The sequence below is a fragment of the Canis lupus genome, chromosome 10, assembly GCF_048164855.1.
Source record: "Canis lupus baileyi chromosome 10, mCanLup2.hap1, whole genome shotgun sequence".
NCBI classification, from domain to species: domain Eukaryota; kingdom Metazoa; phylum Chordata; class Mammalia; order Carnivora; family Canidae; genus Canis; species Canis lupus.
Window position 1 is genome coordinate 52,747,366 of NC_132847.1, and position 26,290 is coordinate 52,773,655.

The 26,290-nt window shown below is 45.7% G+C and overlaps 2 protein-coding genes across 15 annotated transcripts in view; one reads left to right on the forward strand and one right to left on the reverse strand.

The window, feature by feature from the left end:
- DNAI1 (dynein axonemal intermediate chain 1) overlaps window positions 1-26,290 on the forward strand; it is a 124,618-nt gene that overhangs the window by 12,214 nt on the left and 86,114 nt on the right. For 6 of the 9 annotated variants that reach the window (XM_072841710.1, XM_072841711.1, XM_072841709.1 and 3 more), the window contains exons 2-3: window positions 7,866-8,028; window positions 13,937-14,071. In XM_072841710.1, coding sequence (XP_072697811.1) covers window positions 7,987-8,028; window positions 13,937-14,071 — 177 coding nt within the window. In that variant the 5' untranslated portion in view covers window positions 7,866-7,986. Of the gene's footprint in view, window positions 1-7,865; window positions 8,033-11,996; window positions 12,473-13,935; window positions 14,072-26,290 lie in introns of those variants that run through there. The other 3 variants (XM_072841714.1, XM_072841715.1, XM_072841720.1) reach the window with 3 other exon arrangements.
- FAM219A (family with sequence similarity 219 member A) overlaps window positions 11-26,290 on the reverse strand; it is a 51,571-nt gene continuing 25,291 nt past the window's right edge. For 2 of the 6 annotated variants that reach the window (XM_072841749.1, XM_072841747.1), the window contains exons 2-6: window positions 7,313-7,412; window positions 4,389-4,491; window positions 4,080-4,160; window positions 3,407-3,461; window positions 11-2,867 (exon numbers count right to left, since the gene is read on the reverse strand). In XM_072841749.1, coding sequence (XP_072697850.1) covers window positions 2,709-2,867; window positions 3,407-3,461; window positions 4,080-4,160; window positions 4,389-4,491; window positions 7,313-7,412 — 498 coding nt within the window. In that variant the 3' untranslated portion in view covers window positions 11-2,708. The remainder of the gene's footprint in view (window positions 2,868-3,406; window positions 3,462-4,079; window positions 4,161-4,388; window positions 4,492-7,312; window positions 7,413-26,290) is intronic. The other 4 variants (XM_072841752.1, XM_072841750.1, XM_072841748.1 and 1 more) reach the window with 3 other exon arrangements.

The following is a 26,290-nucleotide window of genomic DNA, read 5'->3' on the forward strand; positions in this document are numbered from 1 at the left end:
TGAGGCTGGCTTGTTTGATGCTTTTAATATCATTATTTGTGTTACACGATACACAACCAAGGATGATGGTCAATACTGCAATGGAAATGTTAAAAAAAATATTATACACGGCTCATGTCTTCCACACACCTTCCTGGAAATAAATTAGTGAGCACGGAGAAACCTGGCTGATAGGCAGCCAGAGCTGAGGGTAGAGGGAGTGTTAAGGCAGTATCTACAAGGGGGAAGGATGACAAGGGGGCAAGCTAAGGCCTCAGTTCCTCCCCTCCAACATCCCAGACAGGGAAGGAGGGACCCACACACTCTCCTAGACCCAAAAGGTGCTGGCCACCAGCTCCCTACTTCTCTCTACCACTTGTACGCTGCCTCAGTTGGAAGCCCTCACCTGCCAGGGAACTAGCCTGTCCTGTGGGGAGGGAGCTTTTCCCTGGTTCCTCAGGGCCAGAGAGGTCAAGCAGTGGGCCAGTCCTAGGGCAAGTCAGCAGCAAAAACAGTAGTCTAAATGAGCCCTCGTGGGGACCCTGCCTGGAAAAGAGGTACCCATGTTCTAGAAGGGTGAGACGGGGAGCCCAGGGTGAAGATAGTAGTGATAGGAAACTTGGCTGTGGGGCCCGGCTGCCAGAATGGGGATGCTGACCAGGGTGGCAGGGAAAGGTTCAGATGGGAGTGAGATGGGCCTTATAGGTATCGCGGGTGCCTTATTTGTCCTTGCTTCCCTTTGGCATTTGTTTTCTCCTCACTTAACCAGGGTCCCTGCACTTGAGGAGGTATGAGAGGGTGGGAAGAATTGAGGGGGGAGAGCTGCACCTCAAAAACTTTGGAGCCTGTGGGTTTTGAGGTGCTACCTTCCTAAGCCAGCAGCCTATTCTCACTCCTCACTACCCTCCCCTCCAGGGAGTGGGCCGTGGGGGTGTCCTGTGCAAGCTTGCAGCATGTGGGTGGTACATATGAGAGTGGATATCCCAATATGTGTAGGTTGTACCATGGAAGAATGGGGAGTATACACCCTGGTCCTGGGATATGGGGTTTGTGAGGCATAAGACCTGAGCAGTCTTAGGCTCTCTGTGCTTTCATATGTCTTCACATGGGGGCAGGTCTCTATTGCCCAGTCAGAGGAGGTGCTGGACTTGATCACCTCCTCCCTCTTGATTTTTACTTTTCCGCCCTCTCCCTGCACCCCCCCAACACTAGCAGCAGAAGCAGCAATACACACATTCGGACTCACAGATACCACATAGAGCTACACACATAACATATACCCCCCCCCCACATACATGTTCATAGACACACACACATGTATTCCCAAATAGATCCCAAATACATCCAGGTCTCTTAGGAACTTCCCTCTCCTTTCCACACAGACACACAACTCAGAAAGCCCCATAGATGTATTCAAAGACACACAGAGACTTGTCCACACACCTCCATAGAAATTCCTATGAAGGAATTCCTTCAGGTTTGAAAAGACCTTAAAAGTAACTTCAGATCCCGCTCATTTTACAATGGAGGAAACCAAAGCCCAGGGAACACAGGTGGCTTGTTGAAAGTGGATAGAGTGAGCGCTGGCGTAAGGGCCACAACCCACACTTCTGACTCTCAGGCTTGGGCTCTCAGTACACTGCTGATAATAGACCACACAGTCACTTTCCCACCACAGACACATATCCATGACAGAAACAGACATCTGGAGAGACAGGCCCAGCATAGAGACACAGACACACACCCTGACAGCCTCAGACACACGCACATCCTGCCAAATTCTCGCTACCATACACATGCAACCACTGTTTTTTCCTAAGCTTGTCTCCTTGAAGATTCTTACTGGGAAGCAGCATCTGGGATCCTAGGCTGGAGAAAAATGGGAATGGGGCATTCGAGGCCAGCCCTACCTCCTGCTTCCAGCCTGGGATGGAGACCAATGAACAGAAGCCTAGAGGGGTGGGAGGAATTGACAGAGAAATAGATGCATTGGTTGGGGGTGGGTGAGGACAAATCATATCACCCCAAACTGGCCTGTCTCTAAGGCCCACCGTACTTCTCCACAACCCAGAGAGAAGGAAGGGGGTGATGGGGTGAAGGGGAGGAAGAAGGCAGTAATTCTATGGGCAGGTGAGGAGGGCGGCAGGCAGTATCCACTGGGCAGCTTTGCCAGGCTTCCCATCTGGAGAGGAGGGGGAAACAAATAGTTATATGGGCGGGCAGGGGGCGCATGGAGGGGGCTCTGAGATGCTGGGCCCTGCTCCCACTGCCCTGGGCCTTCTGCCTCCCAGCCTCTTTCCTTGTCAGGCTGGGGCTGGGGGAGCTCATGGCTTCGCTGGGGTGGGGTCAAGCCCCTGGCTTTGTGATCCCTCCCCCCACTCATTAGTGTTGGCCTCCCTGCTGTCTGGTCTTTCCTCTCCTCAACCAGACTGCAGCTTTGGGGAGGGGGGCAGGGTGCTGGGCAAGATCCCCCAAGTAACTGAACAAACAGCCCCACCATTCCTCAGCCCCCGGGGTGGAGAAAGACCCGGTTTTGGTTTCTCCGGCTCCATGAACACACAGAGGTACACGTCCTACCATAGGAGGAAGCAATGACTGTTACGAGGTTGGCGGCTGTAGGGGGCACAGGGGCCAGGGGCAGGCAGACAAGCTGGGGAGGGGTTGGCCCCTGCCCTGTCCAACCTGGCCCCTGGGGACCCTGCCCCGGGTGGCCGCAATGGCCCCGCCCGCTACTGAATGTGGCAGGCGGTGGAGGACGTGGCCTGGCAGCACATGCAGGTAGGGTTCACGGACTTGGGGGGAATGAGGTCCAGGTCCTCGTCATCTGGTATCTCGTCTAACCGGTAGCCGTCCTTCAGCAGCTGGATGTTCAAATCTTGGTTGATCTGCTGTAGACAAAGGGGAGTGAGGTCAGGCTCGGGGCGATCTGGAGGAACCACTCACAGTCAGGCCTCACTCACAGGCCATCTGCATCCAACTCAGTCCCATCCCAGGTTACTGAAATGCCAGGCTTTGCCCCTTCTTAGGCCCTGGCCTCACTTAATGGCCTCACTTCTTTACAGGTACAACCTTGAGGCCCTGCCTCTCTACAAAGGGCAGCTGCCTCTATTTGGCTGGCCCCTATTTCAGGCCTAGCCCCATAAAGTATCGCCTGTATTTCATACTCCATTCTGTTTAGGAACCCTGTTCTAACCACAAGCTCAAACCTTGCCCCTAAAACGGGGCTCCCCACACTCAAGGCCCATTTCTAACGGCCTCCAGTTTCTTTCAGACACTGTCCCACCCCAGGCCCCACCCCTCACAGGCCTCCACCTAGCTTTGCCTATTACTCTTCTCAGGGTGTGAGTGGGTGTTGGCCCCATGCCTTTTCCTGGATGGCAGTGGTCCTGCTCAGGCGTGCCTAGAGTCCTAAGGAGTGGGGCCTCACCTCAGCAGAGGAGTAGCCAGAGGAGGAATATCTGGACATGTCAAAGTCATCATCGCTGGTGGTAGGAGAAAGAGACAGAGAAGTGATTCCTCAATATTAAATAGGAAACTCCCTGTACCCCACTGCCTACCCAACAGTTGATACCTTCCCCCTCCCTCATGCTTCCAAGCAAACAGCAGATCTAAATCAAAGACTGTGCTTGCTGTGCAAATGCCCAGGTTCCTAGTCCTACCCTTCTGAATGAATTGTCACCCTTAACCTTCTTCTACACAGAGCTGATACATCCTTTACCCCCATTTCTCTCACTTTTCTTCTAGGCTCAAATCCCCGACTTGTTGGGTTTTCCCAAACTTTAAGTGTAGCCAGGTGTGTTCCTAGCAGTAGAGCTCCTTCCTTGGAGGGAGCAGGACATTTTAAGGGACAGTGATTGAATCAGTTGTCCCAGGACAGCATCAGGCTGTGACATTTCCCCTTTCCTCTCTCTGCTCTTTCCTACCTCCAGATAAAAAAAATTCCATTCCCTGGGAGATTCATCCTTGGAGAACTCCTGGCTGTCTGAGGAATACCCCACATTCCACTTCTGACAATATAGCAGGTGTGGCCTGTACAGCCCACTTGTATGTTCATATAGTTTCTGTGGCTTGCCCAGCTGCCCCAACATCCCTGTACACACCTGTCCGTGTCAAGGGCTACCAGTGGCTTCTCATCTGGGCTCTGGTCAAGCGAGGAGTAGCCTTTATTGGGGACGACCAGCCTGGGTAGAAAATTTAGGGGATTGGATTGGCAACTGGAGCACATAGCCTGGCGAGGAACTGGATTGGGCCCTGACCCACCACTTCCCCCTGTCCCTTGGATCCTGTTGAGATTCTCTCCTCTCAGGGAGGAGTTGGGCCTGAGGAGGGAGGAAAGAAGGAGAGGCATAGGACCAGCAGAAATAGATGCTGACTGGCAGGGTCCAGGTGAGGGAGGGGGGGGCCTCTACCTTGTCCGAGCCATGACATTGTTCTTCTTGGGTTGCTGGTTGACGGGGCTACCCATGCTGCCATTCTTCAGGGAGCCCTTTCGGGCCAGCTCCCGCTGCTTTTCTGCAGGAGAACATGGGAAGGAAGCTGTGTCCTGCTCCCAGGGCCACCACCCTACCTTACTGCTCAGGGCTGACTGGGTTGGGCCTCCACTGTGAAACCTCTTGCTTCTCTAGGAACCGAGACAGGGATCCCAACTCCAGGCCCTTCTGCTTGGTGGAGACAATACTTGCCCCTGAACAACCTGAGGCAGACACTAAGGGGCAACAGGAAGAGGTTGACCCCTGCCTTCCAGAAGCTCTACTCCCATGTGGGGCAGTTAGTGTGTGCTTGATGCCAGAGAAAGGCTGGAGATGAAGCAGAAGCATGGAGGAATCAGGGCTTCTTGCAGGTGATACCTTGAGCTGGAGAGAAGAGGGCATTCTAGGAAGGAGGGATAGCACACGCAAAAATGAATTTATAAGTGAGCAAAATAAGGATGGATCCAGATGGCATGGAGGGGTGAAGTTGGAGGGAAGTCAGGTTAGAAAAACAGGATACATTTATTCAGCCATTTATTTATTCACCAATCACCATTATGTCTTAGGTCCTGTGTTAAGGGGTTGGGGGCTCCTTCTGGTTACAAACTCAGAGTTTGAAGACTTTGAATGCTAGACCAAGGAACTTGGGATTAATGAAGAAGCTGAAGGAGCTACTGAAGTTATAGAGTGGGAGGGGAAGAATGGGGCTAGCAGAGTAAGGGGCAGGAGGCTGGGGAGCTCCTCTGACTTTACTTCTGACTCTTGTGCCAGCCTTTGAGTTCTTCAGGGCTCAAGTCTACCAGCTTCATGGGGCTGGCCACCAGGTGACCCATTGTCTGGTATGTGGCACTGTTCCCAGTAGTTAGTAGCGCCTGGGCCCTTGAGAAAGCCTGCCTATGCTTTCCTACTCATCTTAAACCCAGATGTGGGAAAAAGAACTATTGGGTGGAGAGAGATGCTGAGGGGAAAGCTCTCATAAAATAACCACTAGCCCCAGAGAGTCAGGATGGAATGGGCATTCCCAGCTACTGTGACTCTGAAATTTCCCGATCTCCATGTCTCTTAGTCTCTCGTCTCTCAGTCTCTGACCCTCTGTCTTTGCCACTGCTCCTCTGACTCCAGTTTTTTCCCCTGGCTTCTTTCCAGCAGGCAGCAGCTGCCGTTACCACTCCATGACTCTAGGGGGTGCCATCTGCTTGGAGGTTCCCAGTGGTGATTTTTCCTTAGTTCAATTGGAACAAAGTTGTGAATTTTCAAGAGGCACTTTGGTGGTAGTATAATGGGGAGGGGAAAAAAGTGTTATTTTAAAAGCATATTGGAATTGTTTTAAATAGCGAAAAAAATGCAAACAATAAATTTGCAAAACCAAACTATGGACTACTATGCAACCATTTAAAAGTATGAAGTCATTCTTTATACACTGACATTGGCAGGGTCTGCATGGTATTAAGTGGAAAACAAAAACAAAAACAAAGTTTTGGAAAATGTGTACAGTATGATGTCACTATGGTTAAAATGTAAAATAAAACAATAAAAACTAAAAAGGCTTAGGATGATTATCTGTGGGAAGGGCATAAAAGGAGAAGAGCACTTGTTAAAATACTTGTATTATTAAACAATAATAACAAAACTGGCTGCAGTTTGAGACTGGTGTCTTGGGAAGATGAACAAATTCCCCTGAGAGAACTGCTCTCTTGTTTAGAAAAACAGCCTGAAGAGATCCCTGGATGTGGTCTAGAATGAGAAGAAAGATCAAAACAATACAAAACAGGGATCCCTGGGTGGTGCAGTGGTTTAGCACCTGCCTTCGGCCCAGGGCGTGATCCTGGAGACCCGGGATCGAATCCCACATCGGGCTCCCAGTGCATGGAGCCTGCTTCTCCCTCTGCCTGTGTCTCTGCCCCTCTCTCTCTGTGTGACTATCATAAATAAATTAAAAAATTAAAAAAAAAAACAAAAACAATACAAAACAACCCCCACACACATACACACCACAAGAAAAGAAAACAAACAAACAAACAAACACTGAATAAAAGAATAGGACTGTGAAAAGGAGCTCTGGCAGCTACAGAGGGAAAGGTTTTACAACAGATAGAGAAAGGCCAAGAGGGTGGCAGGCATGGCAGAGGAGTTTTGAAGGATAGTGATGAGTTGTATGTAATTGTAAACTGTTTCCTGGATGCACCGTGATGTAATTCTTCATGAAACCAAACTTTAGTAAGTCTGTTATATGCAGCAACCTTTGGTAAGTAACAGTTCCCCAAGGGAGAAGGACAGTGTTTGGCATAGGGTGAAGCGAGAAGAGCAGTGGGAGCTACAGCAGTAGTTAGAAGCCAAGTGGCTTCCCTGGAAAGGGGGTGGGGAGATATTTGGGCTTACTAAAAAACCAAGGGAAAGCTCCCAAAACAGGAGCCTGCCAGGCCCTGAGATCTCTGGATGGGTGAGGGAGGAATAGGGAGAGGATCTCAGCTTCTAGGTTTTCGGATCCTCACTCCTTTCTACCCCTCAAACATAGTAACTGACACCTCACCTCTAAGGCAGTTTCCTTTCTGCCTGGTCCAATGTTTGATGGGACTTCTAACCCTCTCTCTGGGGTTCCCTGGTTTTATCCCTGAAGCTAGCCCCTGGAACACCTGGAGTCTTCTTGGCCTCAGAGATGCTTCCTAGAGCTTTGGGTCCTGCAGAGAACTAACTTCCTTCTTTACCTTGCAGGAGATAAGGTGTCTGGCAGTGCCAATGACTTGGTGGTTTGAGTCTTGGAATCATCTAGTCTGAGTTGGTTTATTTGTGCCACCTCATTGCAGACCCAGCCCAGAGCATCTTGTCCACTCCCCACATCTCCCTCAGCCCCCGGACACACTCACCCAGCTTCACTTGGAGCGGGGATGGTTTGTAATTCATGGCTACTGACTCACCCTCCCGGGCGTCACAGTCCCCGTCTGAGATGGAGGCGGCGGCTGGGTCCTGTGGGAAGAAAGCAGAGAGACAGAGAATTGTTAGGAAGTGAATACATGGGGCTGCTCTCAGCCCTAAAGCTGTTTTTTCCACTTGTCCTCTGGAAGCATTAACCCTTGGCAGTAGACAGGCGATTCAAGGAGGGAAGGGCAGATCCATATATGCTGGAAGGAAGACCCCGAACTGGGTAAAAGAGCCGCAGGTTTCAGCCCCACTTACGCTTACCTAGGTGTCTGTCTTCAAAGACCTGTGTGAGCCAGCCTCACCCCAGAAAGCCTACTGTGATTCCTTAAACCCACAGAATCTCCTTGTCCAACTTCCCATACTAGATGCCCTGTTCCTCATGGGTCTTCCTGTATACTTGTTTGGAAAGGTCTTTCTAGGTTCCTGTGAGTTTAAGTCTGGATTAAGGGCAGAGTAGATGCCCCCTAAGACAGACCTTCTGCTTCTGTTTTCTCCTAGCATTGGATGGGTCTCTTTGCCAGATCTAGAGAACTGACTACTGACTGGCCAAGCCAGGCCAGACTTCAAGGCTGCAGCCAACGGACAAGAGTCCTCATGAGGACTTCTCTTCGTTTCACAGATGAGTCATAAAGAATGTCTCCTGAAAGGTTGGCTGGATATGGTAGGTGAGAAGATGAATAATGGCAAACGAACTGGTGACCAGTTAGTCCTGTGCTGCTCAGTAATCTAGCCTCATTTTTTCCTCCAAAACACCTCAAACCTCTGCTACAAGGTCCAGGGCCCTGGCCAATCCTACTTTAGTCAGTTGGAAGGGGCTGGAATCATGCACACTCTCCTTGAGAAACTGATACAGATACTGCCACTCTAGGCATCTGCCTAGGATTAAAGAATAGTAAGCCCAAGGCCTGAGAACTGCAGAGTGGACCCAAGGCTGCCTGTTCTGCCTCTGGGGATGCAGGCAGCAGACAGACAGGTAGAATGCTCCAGAATTGGCCCTACAGTGTCAGGCCCAGGGATCTGAGTGACCAAGCAAGGGAAGGACATAGAACCATTATGATGGCTTCTGTTCCCTTTAGAATAAGGCAGTAGAGATAAAAACATGCTTGTCATTAAAGGGAAAGGAAAAAGTCTAGATGTTTGGGAGGGAAATCCTAGCCTTGCCCATGTTCCTTCAGGCCAGCCAGAGTGTAAGACCTTGGGTAGACTCTTGCCACAGTGGTTTGTGAGTTCCTGAGGGCAGAATCTGGGCCTCTGTCCTCTGCTCTGAACCTACGCCACTTAGCTGGGATTGTAGGGGACAGGGCTCAGAAAAAGTGGGGTGCTGCAGTGCCTCAGTGCATCTCAGGTGGCACCTCATGCTACAGTTCTCTCCAATCCTTTATTCTCTGCCTCCTTGTCTGAGTTCCTCCTGCGAGATTCCTAATGGAGAGCACTTGTCCCATGCAGACTTAGAGAAGCAGGCTTCTCTGCAGCCAAAACAACCTTGAGGTGCTACCTACAGGGGGCATGAAGACCTGACAGCTGGGTTCTGGTTTTCCCCTTAGGCTACAGGTAGGACTCATTTCCAAAGCAGCCTGAGGGATGACTTTTCAAAGGGTAAAGCCCATAAACATGCCTGTGGGATCCCACCAGTGAAGTACTGGCACCTTTCCAATTTCCTTAGTCACATTACTTTTTCTGTACCATTTCTCACATGTCACACATACCATATCCATTTGGATATGGTTTCCTCTTCTGGCTTTGAGGACACTGTGATCCTTGGCTCATGTTGCCTCTTTAACCATCATTTTTTACTCCTCCCACAGCCCTGTGTCTCTTCAGCAGTTTTTGGCCCTCAGTCTACCTCTCACTTTGGGGAGCCCTAATGTTTCTTACAGTTTAGAGTAACATTTTTACACTAGTGACTTCTAAATCTATGGCCTTCCCAATCTGGTATCTTCTCTGGAACCATCTACCCCATCCATTCATGCAAGCTTCACTGTCCTTTCCTTGGGGCTGACTTTAAACACATGAGCCCTTCAGGGGTGCCGGGTGGCTCAGTCAGTTAAGTGTCTCCCTTCTGCTCAGGTCATGATCTCAGGGTCCTGGGATTAAGGGTTGCATTGGGCTCCCTGCTCAATAGGGAGCCTGCTTCTCCCTCTCCTTCTGCGCCTCCCCACCTCATGTTCTCTCTCTCTCAAAAAAAAAAAAAAAACAGAAACAAAAACAAAACAAAAAACAAACAACAACAACAACGACAAACCCACACGTGAGTCCCTCAGGCATGTAAGGCTAACCTTTTCCTCTTTAGTACAGATGAGTTCATAAGAGTTGCTTCTCTCAGGCTGGAGGTACCACCAAGTAGGAATGGTAACATTGGAGGGAGACTATGCAGGAAGGATAGGGTCTGAGTGAGGGCTGAGAAGCTGTTGAGCAATTCTAGTTACAGGGACCCACATTTGGTCCTCCATGCCACTGGACAGGTCTTGGTGGCTTCTGATCCCTGAGGGAAACTGCCAGTTCCTGTGGGTCATAAACTAGGGTGCAGAGAGAGCCCTGGGCTTGAAGTCCCATGCAAAGCCTACCATTCAGCATCTCCCCATCACTGTCCATGATAGAAGGCCATCTTCATGGCAAGAACAAAGATCTCTGGCACTGTGCCTGAACATTCAAGTCTTTACTGTGGGCTTCCTGTATGTTTTCCCTGAGAAACATAGCCAATGCACCATGACCATCACATGGAAATGTAATCAGGTTAAATGTGAAATATTCATGAATGTTAAGTATCAGAGAGAATCCAGGCAGAAGGAAACGTCTGGCTCCAAAAAATCAGGGGGAATTTAAAATGCCCCCCAAGGACATCTGACAGGAGTTAGCTAGATCCAGGAACTAGAGTGGGGATTAGCAAGATTATTAAACACTCAGTGGAGACAGACATTGAAATGCATCTCTAACAACAACCCGTGTTTCTGCAACCCTTCAAATAAATTCTCCACAGACTGCAGAAATGATTAATAGCCCAGTCTCACTGTTTCTGGGACAGCATATATAGGTTAATGGCCAGTGTAAAGCCAATATAATTAGAGGAAGGCAAAAGTGCCAGAAGAATCCTTAGAGTTAGTCTGGTCTAGTTTAATTTTCATTAAACTGTGTTCCCTGAACCCTGTGCCTTGGGCAGGGCTGAGTGCAAGGGGGAAGCAATAATAGGGAGAATGAAGATCCTCTTTTATTTCACTTATATACGAGCCTTTCTACAAATTTTTGGTTGGAGAAAGGGTTCTGTTGCAACAACAACAACAAAGTTAAAATCCATTGATTTGAGGTGCCTGTCTGGGTTAGTTGGTAGGGTGAGTGATTCTCGATCTTAGGGTTGTGAGTTTGAACCCCATGTTGGGTGTAGAGATTACTTAAAAATAAAATATTTTAAAAATCCATTAATTTAATACAATCTGGTCCTTTAAAATGTTTTATTATAGAGATTATTCAACTTACACAAAAGTGGAGAAAATAATGTAGTGAGATCTTGGGTATTATCAGCTTTGACAAATTCAACTCATTAATCCATTAAAAAAAATCTTCACTCCATTTACTAGCTGTGCAATCTGGCTTTCAGTTTCCTTATCTGTAAAATGCAACTAATATTAATACCTTCGTCAAAGGTTCTTGTGAGGCTAAAATAAGTTAGTACATGTGAGCACTAGGTACATATTAAGCAATATATTTTGCTAGCTATAAAGTTATTAGTACAGGTTCCATAAGGCCTACACAATGCCCTGGGAGTGACTGGCCCACAGCTGCATCCCTGGCATCACACAGATTGGGGCCTGGATTACATAGGGAAGTATCCATGGAAAGGTATTCCCTCCACAGGGTGAGAAGGGGACTGACCAGGGGTCATTCTGCCTCCTCTTGCTCCTTACTCCAATATACTAAATTTCCTTCATTTATTTATCAGTGGCAAGCCTGGGGCTCATAAAGATAAAAAAAATAATCCCATACTTAAGGAGCTTCCAGTAATTATCAACAGTGTAAAAAACCAGATAGGTCCCAGGAGATACAGTATTTAGAAATAAGGAAGTCATAGGTGGCCTCAGAAAACACAGTTTTAGTTGAAGAGTAGGAACAGAATCCAGATTACAGAGGATTTAGGAGGGAATAGGAAAAGCTAAAGGAGAAACAGTGAACATGGATATTATTTCAAGGAACCAGACTGAGAAGAAAAGGAATGAGAATAAATGATAGCCAGAGGGAACTTTGGAGTTGAAGAATTTCTTTGGACCTAGGTAATACCTGACTAATATCCTAGACTGAGGGGAAAGAAGCTAGAAACATCAAAAGGAAATGTTTGATACAGCATGGTCCTGGTAGACTCAAAAGGAGATGGAAACAGAGCCTTGGGCCAGGGAAGGAAGGCTCCTTACTGAAATGGAAGGGAAGGAATGGAGGTGAAGATGAGTGGAGGATATAGATAACATGGAGGCAGAAGGGTAGGTGGAAAGTTAAAGGAGTTCATTCCTGAAAGTCTAGTTAGGTAAGGAAGAAGTTGAATACTAAAAGGTTGGAGACAAAGGGATACTTGGTGACTGGCCAGAAGAGGAAGGAGATCAGACTGGCTGGGCTTCTAGCTACAAATTCTTATCTTTTACCTAGGTGCCCTTGATCTTGTCACCAGGATGAAAGATGCTCTCCGTGGTGCTGAACAATTTTGCCCTTGTCTTGTGGATTGAACATGAGTGATTCAGGGTAGAGACATGATTCAGTTTTAGCTTTCCCACAAGAAAGGTAACCTCTATCCTCACCTCCAAGCACTAAGTCTCAGGCAAATGGAAATTTAAATGGATTCAGAATGAAATATGAAGAGGCAAAGTGCTTGTACCAACATTATCTAAACTTTCTTTGCTGAAAACGTGAATTTTCCTCCAGGTTTACAAGGGAGTTAGCAGAGGCAGTTCTGAGTTGTCAGAGGCTACCTCTGGAATAGTTATGTCTGTACCCTGTTCAGTTGTCCTGGGTGGAAGCAGGAAGCAGGGCAAACCTAGAGCAGGAACAGGGTGAGGAAGAAAGATGACGCTGATAAGGAAGCAGGAAAGCAGAGAAGATCTGGAGCTCACACCATTCTCTGACAGGTAGGTGGAGGCACCAAAGACTAGGCACCAAAGACCAACTCTTGTTTCTGTAACAATTTGTCTAGAGGTCAGCTCAGAAACTACCTGGGGTCTCTTGTTCAGGGTTATGCCACTCCTCAAAACATCTCTTGCCAGTGGATAGAAATAAACATGTTTAGATATCATATCATATTTTATTTTTTAGATTTTATTTATTTTATTTTATTTTATTTTATTTAGATTTTATTTACTCATTTATTCATAGAGATGCAGAGAGAGAGAGAGAGAGAGAGAGAGGCAGAGATACAGGCAGAGGGAGAAGCAGGCACCATGCAGAGAGCCCGACATGGGACTTGATCCAGAGTCTCCAGGATCATGCCCTGGGCTGCAGGCAGCACTAAACCACTGCGCCACCGGGGCTGCCCAGATATCATATTTTAGAGAGAGATCCAGATGATACAACTAACTACAACATTGGACTCTTTATGTTCAATGTCCATGGGTGGGCAGAAACCTAACCTCCTGTCCAAGAATATTCAGTAGCAATGTAGGCACTGGGTAGACACCTCTATTTCCCTACAGATGACTGCTTATTCAGCCTGTAAGGCATTACCATTTTTTTTTTAAAAAAAAGATTTTATTTATTTATTCATGAGAGACACACTGAGAGAGGTAGGGACAGAGAGAGAAGCAGGCTCCTCACAGGCAGCCCAAGGTAGGACTTGACTCCTGGACACAGGACCACGCCCTGAGCCAAAGGCAGATGCTCAACCGCTGAGCCATCCAGGCACCCCTTCCCATCTGTTTCTGACTCCACATCTCAACATAAGAATCATTTGACCAATAACAGGTCTTTGTGGTATGACGTGAAGTCCTGAGTCCTATTTCCTAAGTCTGAGTTTTAGGCAGCTCCTATTTTTACTCCTCAGCTCCCCTTTTCCAGGATTCTCCAGGAGCTGCCTGCAGCGCCAGGCAATTGGCTAGGACTTCTATCTTTTACGTGCATATTAAGACCTTTATGGGGCCCACTTCTGAAGAAAGATAAATATCTTTTACAAGTATAAGGTCTTTGGGGAAGATTAAGGAAACACAAGAGCACCATTTTTTTCCAAATGCTGCTTGTGGCTTTTACAAAGAGGGGAAGGAGAACTGAAAAAAAAATCCATGAAGCCTACATTTTCAAGAGGGGCCTCCCTTATTAGTCTAAATCTGATCAATCTACTAGGTTTTTCTCCAAAAGAAGGCTCAATTCAAATAGTCAACACACTGAGTGTCTACTCTTTTCAGCTCTGGAGTAGCTACTGGTGGTTGCATGCAAAGAAGGAAAGCACTCTTTCTTTATACATATCACACTTCTGCAGAGGAATTTTGGGACAAAGTAAAGTTAACCATAAAGAAATAGAAAGGATTTTTATGCTACAGCTAGAGTGTGAGAACTCAGATTAGTCCTGTGATTAATGGAGAATTTTCTGTCTCCTTACACAGCTCAATGGAATTCGTTACCAAAAACAAGCACCACCAAGGTTTAGTATCTTTGTAGTGGCTGTCACTGGGACCAAAATGGAGAAGGGTTCTGCTGACCCCAGGCCTAATAACAACCTAATAACAATAATAGCCATGGTAAGTTTAATAGATTTTTCTTTCTTTCTTTCTTTTTTAAGATTGTGTTTATTTATTTAACAGAGAGAGAGCAAGTGAGAGAGAGAGAGAGAGCATGACCAGGGAAGAGGGGCAAAGGGAGAGGAAGAGGGAGAAGCAGGCTCCCAGCTGAGCAAGGACACCCTCCCCCCCAATGCAGGTTGTGATCCCAGGACCCTGGGATCATGGCCTGAGCCAAAGGCAGACACCTAACCGACTAAGTAATCCAGGTGCCCCTAGATTTTTCTATTATAAAGTAATATATGCTAAAAATGTTTAATTCATATTTAATTTCACTATCTTGAAACAACCTCTGTTAATGCTCTAGTATATTTAAGTCTTGTATGTAGATGACAGTAGCAACACTCTGGGGTTTCCCTCCCTAGGAGCTGATGTTTGTCCTCATGGTCACAGAGGTAGGCTCTAAGTACCATGTTGGTTCAGTGTGGTTCCACTCTTGCTTGGATCAGGTGGAGCCGATCAGTTTCCCCCAGAATAGGAAGTAGGACTAAGAGGAGATATAAGGTTTAAAACTGTAGATAAGGTAGCAGAGAAAGCCATTGGACAGAGAGACAAGAATAAAGCTGATGTTCACAAAGAAGCAGACCAAGAGGTAAAGTCTTTCCTAGGCTCTGGTTCTAGAACTTGCTCTACCCTCCTAAGGCTTGAAGGGCACAAGTGCCCTTGAATACTATGAGAAATCCTAGTGTCCTCATAGTCTAGTTTCTTTTTTTTTTTTTTAAGATTTTATTTATTTATTCATGAGAGACACAGAGACAGAGAGAGGCAGAAACACAAGCAGAGGGAGAAGCAGGCTCCATGCAGGGAGCCCAATGTGGGACTTGAGCCCAGGAATCTGGGATCATGCCCAGAGCCAAAGGCAGGTGCTCAACCACTGAGCCACCCAGGCGCCCCCCCTCTAGTTTCTTTTTTAGCTTACACTAGCTTAAGTTAAAATTTGTTACTATAACCAGAGAGTGTCAACTAATACACATGCATTGAACAACATTTAAAGAAAAACAAACTGTATCTTCTATTCGCATTTTTATCTTTATTTTTAAAGAGAGATTGAAAGAGAGAACAAGTGGAGAGACAGAGGGAGAGAAAGAATCTTAAGCAGGCTCACAACCTGAGATCGAGACCTGAGCTGAAATCAAGAGCTGGATGCTGGGATCCCTGGGTGGCGCAGCGGTTTGGCGCCTGCCTTTGGCCCGGGGCACGATCCTGGAGACCCGGGATCGAATCCCACGTCGGGCTCCCAGTGCATGGAGCCTGCTTCTCCCTCTGCCTGTGTCTCTGCCTCTCTCTCTCTCTCTGTGACTATCATAAATAAATAAAAGTTAAAAAAAAAAAAAAAAAAAAAGAGCTGGATGCTTAACTGACTGAGCCACCCAGATGCCCCTTATATTCTTTATTTTTAAAAATTAATATTGGAATATAATCAACTCTCCATATTTTCACATAGTTTTTGAAATCATCAGTTTAATGGCTACAAATATCCATAAGAGGGGATGTACAATAACTTTTTGTTTTGTACAGTAAGTTTTTAACCATTCACTTATTTTGGACATTCAGGTTGCTTATAATTTTTCACTATTATAAATAATACCATGCTTAAATCCATATGTATTTGCATTTAGGATAGTTTCTTTTTAAAAAGATTTTATTTATTCATTTTAGAGACAGAGAATGAGTATGAGTTGGGGGAGAGGCAGAGAGAGAGGGAGAGAGAATCTCAAGCAGACTCTGTGCTGAGTGTGGAATCTGACATGGAGCTCAATCCCACAGTCCCTAGATCACAACCCAAGCCAAAATCAAGAGTCAGCCGCCCAACCAACTGAACCACCCAGGTGCCCCTGGGATAATTTCTTAAATAAAGTACAATTATAAAGTAAAAAAGCAGGAGTGCTTTTAAGATTCTTGATACACATTGACAAATTGCTTTCCCAAAGGATTGTTCCAATTTACTGCCTCCAGTCATGACTGAGGGCTATAGTTGGTTTTTAATATTTTATTTCTCACTGTGTGCCAGGGAATTTTAGGTCATCACATCTATCCATCATCTTGCAAGAGAACTATGCCTCAGTCCTTACTCACCTAGTGCCCTCTGGGGAATCTTCTTTCAAAGAACAGAATTCCCTCTGGGTATCACCTGCCAGACAAAATATGCCTTACTTGAGGCCACCAATTAAGAACAAATGGAGAGAAGACTTTGTTACATTGAAGTTTTGGAAAAACTCTAAATGGGGACAGTACCTGCCTGGTGGCCAGCCACCAGGCTTTAGCTAGTTCTTGGCCGGTGCCAGCACATCAGCTGTAGGAACCATGACTAATTGCAGAACCAGGAGGCAAATTTCACAGAAGTTTGCTTTCAGACTTGTGGGAGAAGAATTAATCAAAATGGCTCTGGAGTTACCCAGCAAGAGTGGCAGCTTCTACTTCCTTACTCATTAATCGGTTTTCAAAAAAAGTCTACTCAGAACTACTCAGGGAAAAAAAAAGAACGGTGAAAGATATGAAGTTAGTACTGGGATGGCAAAGAACTAGATTCATTTTTCAAAATGGGGAGACAAAGGGTCAGTGAGGTTTTTTTTTGGGGGGGGGCAGTGAGTTTTTAAAAAGACTTAGAATCCTGCTCTGCCTCCTTCATGGTTAGGACTGCTTGTCCTAGATTGATATTGCATTATTCATTCCCATTCCTAATCACCTGGAGACCCTATGACTAAAAAGCCTTTGTTCAGGAGATAGGACAAATACCTCAACTCAGGGACACCCACTGTAGCAGCAGTGGCTTGAGGTAAGCCTAGGGAACAAGCCTCATGATTCAGGAGGTAGGAACCAGAGCTACAAATTGAGAAACCTTGGTTCCTCTGGGAGGCCTAGCCCCTGTGATTTTCATCCTTATCCTTAAGCTTATACCCTGAACCAGATGTTCAAGAGTCTCCTACCTTATTTTGGACCAACTAGCGACACAGGTCTTATGACCTAAAGGGTTTCTGAATTCCCTATCTTGCCACACCTCCCTGGCCCCCATTTCAATCTCTTTGGGGAAAGAATATCTCACTTAATGGAGAAAAGGGTAAAAGCATAAAGTTCTTTAAAAATAGATCAACAGTGATTAAAATGGCTAATTTTATGTTATGAAAAAGTGGAAGAAAATAAAAGATGGACTGGTAAGACCTGAGGCAGAAAGAAAATGTGTGAGGGTGGGCAGTGGATAGAAGGCCATCTCTTTCTTTCTCTTTCTCTCTCCTTCTTTCTTTTTTGCTTCAGTTCCAGCCAACACAGACTTTGGAGATGAGGCCTATGAGAGGGGAAATTATTCTAAAATCAAGGGTGCTGGAGGGGCCAAGAGATTCTGAGTCAAGTTTCTGGGGTCCTTCTGCTTAGGCAGGGCCCAGAGGAGGGCGAGAAGGGAACCGAGATGTTCAGGACTAACAAAGCTTTAAGGAGTGTGTCCAGAGGATCTTTCAGTTTCCTTCCAGGATGTGGATTCTAGTTCTCCAAGGTAAGAATGGAGGCACAGAACATTGAGGAAAGATGCTGTCCAAGAAACAAAAGAGGGCATTTGGTTGGAGTGTCTTTGAGACCGGTCCCTCAGCTCTGCACATGGATCTTGGCCCCAAATCTCATGGAGGATTTTTGGTAAGCTTTAGTTACTCAAGGGACTGAGCCTACCCTGCATCAATTCATGAATCTTTTGAACTTCTTGTTTTCCAAATTCTTGCTGCTTCCAACCAAGTCTAGGGCCTTCCGTCACTCTTATCAGGCATGCTTTGTGCAGCAAAGAGGTTAATGTTAAAGGCTCCTGGAGGCTCAGCAGTGAAGGTCAGAGAGGGAAGTAGAGAGTTAACTCTACAATGGCTCATAAACCCCTAAGTTTCTGTTAAGTCAGCTTTTTTATGGTGTGTTTGTGTTTGTGTGTGTGTGTGTGTGTGAGAGAGAGAGAGAGAGAGAGAGAGACAGAGACAGAGAGAGATGTGTACCAGTTGGTGGTGGAAGAGTAGGGGGAGGGAAGAGTCTAGCCTATAGCATAAACTCAAGGCAAATTTTCAGCAGTGAAGCCAGCTGGTTGCTAGTTATGCATCTCTTCAGAGAAACAATACTTATCCACTAAACTAGATGGTCCTGGGGCCCTGTTGGAGGGTCTCTGCAGGCTCATGGTGGTAAAGAGCCTTTCTCTATTCATCTGTCACTCTCTGGCTGGTGTAGTGACACTGACCAGCTAACTCAAAGGTATAATCTCCCTCTTAAGGCATGCACAGGAAGGGGACCTGAAACAACACATAACCTATACCTACCCAAACCCCACCCCCTACAGTTCTGTAGCCTACACCTCTGAGGAATACCTCTGACTACACTCTCTCAAAGCTCCTCTGCACCTGTGCAGGCTTCATCTCTTCTAGATGGTTCTGACATATATGCACAGCCTATATCCCTCCACACCTGCTGAGCTTATCTGTGTGCGTGCAGGATAGTGCTTCTTAAACATTAATGTGCATATGAATCACCTGGGGATATTGTTTAAATGCAGATTCCAATGTAGTAGATCTGGAATGGTGCCTAAGTGTATTTCATACAAGCTCTCAAGTGATATCAATGCTCTCAATACAGAGACCACACTGAATAGCAAGGCTCCAGGCCACCCTCCCTCCACACCCACACTATCCCAGACAGTCTCTCAAACAGCCCTCTGCCCTCACCTTAACTTGGTTTTATATTCTTAGTGCCAAGAGAGGACAATTCTTTGGTGTGGAAGGAGGGAGGAGAGAGGACCCAAAGCTCATATTGAGGAGGCAGCTCTGCCAAGAGCTGTGGCTGAGCCAAGTCAGGAAGTTGTTCACAATGCAGACCAGATGTGGTTCTTCTGGAATTCAGCAGATAATTTAGTTAAAATTGCTTGAACACCTGTTACCTGCTATATGTTATGGTGCTTGGTGTTTTGTATATATTATCTCATTTAATCTTCCTAAAAGTCTTCCTAAAATCTTCCTAAAAAGACTGAGTAAGGTAAATAATATTCCCACTTTAAAACTGAAGAACCAGATTATATAAAGTAATATGTTCAAAATCATACCTGGTTAGCACTAGAATTTGAATCTAACTTGTCATTTCTTATACCCAACTCCTTCTTTTTTTTTAATTTCATAGTTTTATTTTTACATTTAGGCTTTTAATCCATCTGGAGTTTTGAAATAGAGATCTAACTTAATGCTTTAACAAAATGGATAACATATCACCATACCCCTTTTTTGGAATGACATCCTGTTACCACTAGTTTGAAATGATATCTTAATTTCCCATATACATGTCTGTTTTCTAAATTATTTTTTAAATTTTATTTAACCCCCCCCCCTTAGAAACATCAGATAAAGTCATGAGATTAACAACACATCAGAACATTCACAGCTGTGGGACTGTTGTATTATAAAGCAGGCACTTGGAAAGCTGGTACTAATCTCATCCCGTCTCCAGTGCTCTGCACACACTTAAAGCCTCTCTTTAGAAAATGGCATGGATGCTTTCTGATTAGCAATCTCTTGCTCAACAAGTGCTCCGGTGCTCCATATGAAGGTGATATTGGAGTTACACAAGCAGTCAATATCTCAAGATAGAAAGAGGCAGACACAGAGACAGAGAGAGACAGACTAGCAGGAAGCAGGAAGCAAGAAAAAGCACTGGGGACTGAGAATGCTGAGCCCAGGAGAGAAAACAACAGACAACAGTATTAAAAAAAGGAGATGAGGGATCCCTGGGTGGCGCAGCGGTTTAGCGCCTGCCTTTGGCCCAGGGCGCGATCCTGGAGACCCGGGATCGAATCCCACGTCGGGCTCCCGGTGCATGGAGCCTGCTTCTCCCTCTGCCTATGTCTCTGCCTCTCTCTCTCTTTCTGTGACTATCATAAATAAATTAAAAAAAAAAAAAAGGAGATGAAAGAGTCTCAGTCACCAATTCACTTCTGGTCCTAAATTTTAGAGGTACTTATATTATAGGCACTGTGCTAGGTGCAGTGGGTACAAAAGATAATATGATCTCTACTCATGAAGAGCTCAAAGGCTCTTATGTACTGACATAAGGCAAATGAATAAACATAATTTTTAATAATATGCCAAGTGCTATAACAGAGGTTTGTAAGAGTGTCGTCTGTACACAGAACAGAAGCACCTATTCTATTCTGGGGAATTAGGAAAGATTTCTCCAAAGAGAGTTGAGGCATGAAGAATGAGTAGGAGATAGAAATGAACCAGATGAAGAAAGCAGTAGGGAAAGAAAAGCAAAGAAAAGAAAGGAGTAGGGAGGAAAACACACATGACTATATAGCAGGCAAAAAGAATAGCTCAATTTTGCTGGAATGTTAAGTGGTGGGGTGAAGTGGCAGGTGATAAGACTAGAACTGGAGGAAGGCTTAAAATCATGAAGGACTTTGTAAATCACATTCAGGACCTTAGCCTTTAGTGGAAAATAATGGGATCAGAGAAGAAAAACATATCAACGTCAGACTGCCAGGGTTTAGTGGCAGACTGGATCTGGGTTTGAGGAGAAAGACCTAGGCACAGATGACTCCTAGGTTTCATGTGTGTGCATGTGTGCACACACCTATAAATATGAAGGGGTAGATAGAAGACTGACAGCCCTGCTCAGAGAGGCAACAGGCCAAGAAGAGGCTGGTGTCATGGATGTCTGGGAAGGATAAGGTTTTGAGACGGATAATATAAAACAGGGGGAAACAGAACTAGAGTCCTAAAGGGGCTCTTAAATGACAAGAGGGACTGGAGTGGAGGATGGTTGAGGCCAGAAGGTAGAAGCCAGTGGAGAAGGGCCAGATATTTGAAGACATCAATAAAGAGAGTTCAAGACACACTGTTTATTCTGTGGTTTGCTGACATTTCAGCAAAAACTCTATTTTCCTCCCAAAGTTATATGTCTGATCCTTGGGAAGCTTGAGACTCCCCAGAAAGAAGCCCCATTAGAGGAGTCTAGCCCTGGTCCAGAAAGGATGGCAGGTCTGCTATTTTTTAGGAAGTGTGGGTACAGGTGGTTTGAAGACAAAGGAGGCTGACCAGGGCCTGGACAATCTCAAAGTAACAGTAAGCTGCGTTGGGGTAGGGGTTGTAGTTGCCCCCAATTCTGGCTGTACCACAGTCCCATGACTTAGCCTTGGGCCATTCTCCCCCGGCCAGGGTAGAAAGCACAAAAACCCTGGGCTTCTAGTCCTTCAGGCAAGAGGCCTGCACAGACCAAACAGGAGCAGCCTGGGAATCCAGGACAGCAGGGAGCAGCCTGCATTGAGCTTTTTCTAGAACTGAAATACCAGCTCCACCAACCATGGACATACAGGAGAGGCTCAATGTTGAAACTATACTCCAAGAGATCATGGTTATGTAGTGATCATGATTTCTCACTTTTAAAACCTTCAATAATCCTTTTCTTTTCTTAAAAGAAGGTTTTATTTCTTTATTTGACAGAGAGAGAGAGAGTGCACAAGCAGGGGAGCAGTAGGGAGACAGAGAGGGAGAAGCAGGCTCCCTGTTGAGCAGAGCCTGACACAGGATTCGATCCCAGAACCCTGGGACCATGACTGGAGCCAAAGGCAGACACTTAACTGACTGGCTACCTAGGTGCCCCTTCAATAGTACTTTTCTAGGGATGCCCAGGTGGCTCAGCGGTTAACCGTTTGCCTTTGGCTCAGCTTGTGATCCCGGGTTGGGATCCCTGTGGGGAGCCTGCTTCTCCCTCTGTCTATGTCTCTGCCTCTCTTTCTCTCTGTCTCTCATGAATAAATAAATAAAATCTTTTAAAAAGATAGTACTGTTCTATAAAAATAAACAAATAAAGCTAAAGTATCATTTGACTTAGGGGTGCCTGGGTGGCTCAGTTGGTAGAGCATGCAACTCTTGATCTTGGGATTGTAAGTTTGAGTCCCATGTTGGGTGTAGAAATATTTAAAAATAAAATCTTAAAAAAAAAAAGAATCATTTGACTTAATTATCAATTCATCCCTTAGCTATAGTAATGGAGTCAGTAAACTGTGTGCCTCCACTGTAAGAGAAGTTAAGATATGTGCAATTAGAGTTGGGGTAGATTCTAGTTTCTGTCTCTTGCATGCAAACACGAGAACCTATGAGTGAGTAGGCAGTGAGCAGGAAAACAGGCTTGCACTAGCACTGGCAATCTCAATGAGGTTGGAATGACTCCTCCCAGAACCTTGACCTTGGGGTCTACTATATTTTGAAAACATCATGTTCTGGGGATGAAGAGCCTGTTTCGCTATTTACAAAAACGGGTCTGTGAATGCTGCCAGAGTTGAATGAATGTTTTATGCTATTTGATGTGTTTGAAATAACCCAATAAGTTGAAAATTTTTGCTGTGAAAGGAATACTTGTTCTGTAGAGTTAAATCATGGTTACAACTAGAAAAGAAACTCCAGAAGTTCCTGTGTTTCCTGGCAAAGGAACAATGCTTTCTCTTGGTTTGCTCCACAACCTTATGGCAGTCGAAGGTTAGTTACAAGGCCTCACATTTGGGCTTCAAGGAAGCCCAGAACAACCATTTCCAGGAATATTTTGGATTCTACATGGACACCTAATTTCACAGGCAGTAGGGACCTGCCTTATTCATATTATGACTTCCACTCTTTCCCCTAATCTCTTCTATCTTTCACTTCAAGTAAAATCTGAGCATTGGTTCTTTGGTGATTTTACCCTACCAGTATTTAGGAAAGTACTTTTCAACTCCTTGTTACATCTAGGTGGGACAAGACAAGTTCTCTCTCTACATATAAGAGAACTAATGGTCTATAGAAAAAAAAAACCCTGAAAATCCAGTCAACCCTGGGCTGCTCTGGATTCTGAGAGAATTTTGCCACCCAACTCCTCTGGCCCAGCCCCAGCCAGCTGCAAATTGTCTGGATCAAGCTGCTTTGACATGCTGATGTTATCAGCCACATGGTGCCTGGAGCACGCAGATAGGAACAGGGAATGGCGCCATCTCACCGGAGTAGTAATGCAATTTACTTTCTGAAATCCAAGTATAAAATCTTGAAAGAAAAAAAAAATCTTGAAAGCTGACATTTTTTATCTACCACAGGAGGGGATTGATAGTGTGGAATTCCCAGCAGAACCATCAAAATGAGGAAATGGCTTTTGTCATCTATTAATAAACAGTTCAAAGCAATGGAAAAACATACAGAGAGGATTTGTAGGGAAAGTTAAGTGTCTGGTCCTTCTTGCCCCTTCCCTCTTCCGTCCTCTGAGCTGTGCTGCCAGGTGAAGACCACCTTACTTGTGTGAACTCCAAGCTGGGGCTAAAAGCACCTCTCCTGAGCATCCCTGTGAGAGTCCCCTAGGCTAGGGAAATGGAAGAGGCACCAGCTTCCCCATGCCATAACAGTTTGGGTGGGTCTCCACCCGCCCTTTTTTGGAAAGGAGCTATTCAGATTGGGCCAGGAATGGTGGCAAAGAAGCAGTCGCTTGCCCTCCTTTCCACTTCCCCAACCTAATCCCATGCCACTCTTCCCCAGATTACCACACTTTGTATCAGCGGTCTTTGTTCCTGACAGAGCACAAAGAGCCTTCCTGCTTCATGCTCCCCTTTTGGCTACACCTTACTTATCCTTCAGACCTCAGATGAAACATCATCTCTTATAAAAAAAAAAAATTCCTATGAATACCAGGATAGGTCAGGTCCCTCTGTAATATACTCTCACAGCACCACCTGCCTTCATTTCTTTCATGTACTTGTCAAATTTTACTTCAGTGAATACTTGAATAATTTATTTAATAAATGTTCATGAAGGCAGGGACCATGCCTATTTCTACTGTGTTCTCCCAGTGACCAGCATAGAAAATGAAGGGCCATAATCTGATAACAAACAGATTGCTTTCTATTTGGTTTGAGCCACAGCAAGGCTCTTTCTGTAACAGAGGTAGCAAAAGTCCAGTGGCCTGCCAGGCTGTGCCAGGGCCTTGTTTAATGGTGTCCCAGACAGATATTGTATTGTGTGCTCTTTGTAGGGCCACTTCTCTACATAAGCCTCTGGTGAGGGCCTGAAAGACTGCCTTCCAGGAAATTATTTTGGGGAACAGCTAAAGCAGGAGTCCCCAAACCCTCTGTTACTCACTCACTCACCTGAAGGGTTGGCCTAGTTAAAACTCACTTAAGGCCCATGACCAAAGCGGCAGCCCAACTCCAGGTTGACCTCTTGTGGGGACTGAGATGAGCAGATACAGCTTTCTTTGAGACTCTAGGGCCAGGCTCAGATTTTGCTTGCAGATATACACTCCCACCATCAAGTGAGTAAGGCCCAACTCTTACTGACAACTTTTTTTTTTAAGCTGAAGATGTGGTTTTCTTTTTTTCTTTTTAAAAGATTTTTATTTATTTATTCATGAGAGACACAGAGAGAGGCAGAGACATAGGCAGAGGAAAGAAAAGCAGGCTCCACCCAGGAAGCCCGATGCTGGGACTTGATCCGGAAACTCTGGGATCACGTCCTGAGCTGAAGGCAAACACTCAACCACTGAGCCACCCAGGCATCCCAACTGTCAAGTTTTAGAGCAGTGGGAACCCAGCTTGGAACCAAACCATCAGAAAACCCTTTAGAGGGAGATATGGTCAGGGCTGCTCTGATCCTGTCTGTTCAAAGTACTTTCTGACAACCTGGGGCTTACAACCATGTTTTTAGTACCCAAAAATGGGAGCACTTGGGAGTTCAGACATAAGGGCAAAAAGACAGCAAAGGAAAACATAAGAAACCTCCCCAAACACTAAGCACACCTCTGGCTGGAGAATAGGGCCTGTGGATTCCAGTATTACCTGTGAACTGCAATGACTTTGAGAGCCTAGACAGGTCATTTCACTCTCTGAGTTCCCAGGTCTGTTTTTATTCAGGCCCTGAGATTCCAGAAAGAGCCTCCAGGGCAGAGAGTAAATGAGTTGTCCCAAGTCAATGCCAGATGGCAGCTCTGGGATTAGAATTCAGGGGCCCTTCTTTCCAGCCAGCTGCTCCTTCCCCTGAGTCTTGAACCATTTCTTCTGAATACTCAGGATTATATTCAATTTAGTAAGGTTTGTGGTCACATAATCACTGCTCTTAATAAAACAGAATACAGAGCATCCGCTATTAGGGAAGGGAAACATGGGGGAGACCTTGCCCCTGAGAAAAGAGGCCAAAAGCAAGTTCTGGCTGAGGTTAGGACTGTTCTCCTTGAACAAAAACCAACACAAACAACTCCCTTGGGATCTGACAGAGTCATCATCTGTTCTTGTTTCTTGTCCAGGCTTCTTTATATGTCAATAGCCTGTGATCAATCCCATAGCAAGGGCCTCTCCTAGAAGCTGGGAAACACTGTTTCCACAGGCAAGAGAGGTGTCAGCCTGAGGGATAATCTGGATCTAGATCCTCTGAGCATCTTTTCATCCATAAATTAGATACATCCACGAAGGCAAAAGAAACAAAAGCAAAAATGAACTATTGGGACTTCATCAAGATAAGAAGCTTTTGCACAGCAAAGGATACAGTCAACAAAACTCAAAGACAACCTACAGAATGGGAGAAGATATTTGCAAATGACATATCAGATAAAGGGCTAGTTTCCAAGATCTATAGTTACTACATTGTTAATAGTCCATCTCCAGGAGTGTTATCCTCTTCAAATGTGTATCTCTTAAAGTGGGTTGGAGGCAGCCCTACTCCTTCCAGCCCAAACTGTCAGGTCTACTCATGGCTCAGCAGACACCAAATGCTCTCTTCTTCTTCCTGACATGGCCTGTCCCATTATGACTGGCTGGTGCTAAGAGTGGGGGCCTGCAGCTGTTCGCTGCTGGTTTCATGTTGCTTTAGCACCTGTTTCTTTCACCAGGAAGTTATTTGAGGTATAAGGCATGTAATGGCCTTTCAGCATGGACAGTTCTTTTGATAAGGGATTTAGGAGTCTATGAGAGGTGAAGAAAACAATGGAGACCCTTACACAAGGCCTAGAGCAGGGCTGGTTGGGAGGGATGGGATCTTGAGCGCTTTCACTCAGCCTCAATCCAGGTAAACTTACCATCCCTCCTCACTCACCAGCTGAGGCAATCAAAGTGAGAGCATAGAAACCTCATTTGCTGGCTTGGATTCATTTAGCTATGGAAGAGGCCTGGAAGTAGAGAAGGAACTTTTGACTAGAAAATCCAACCCTAGTAGGTGACTCTGATTCCTC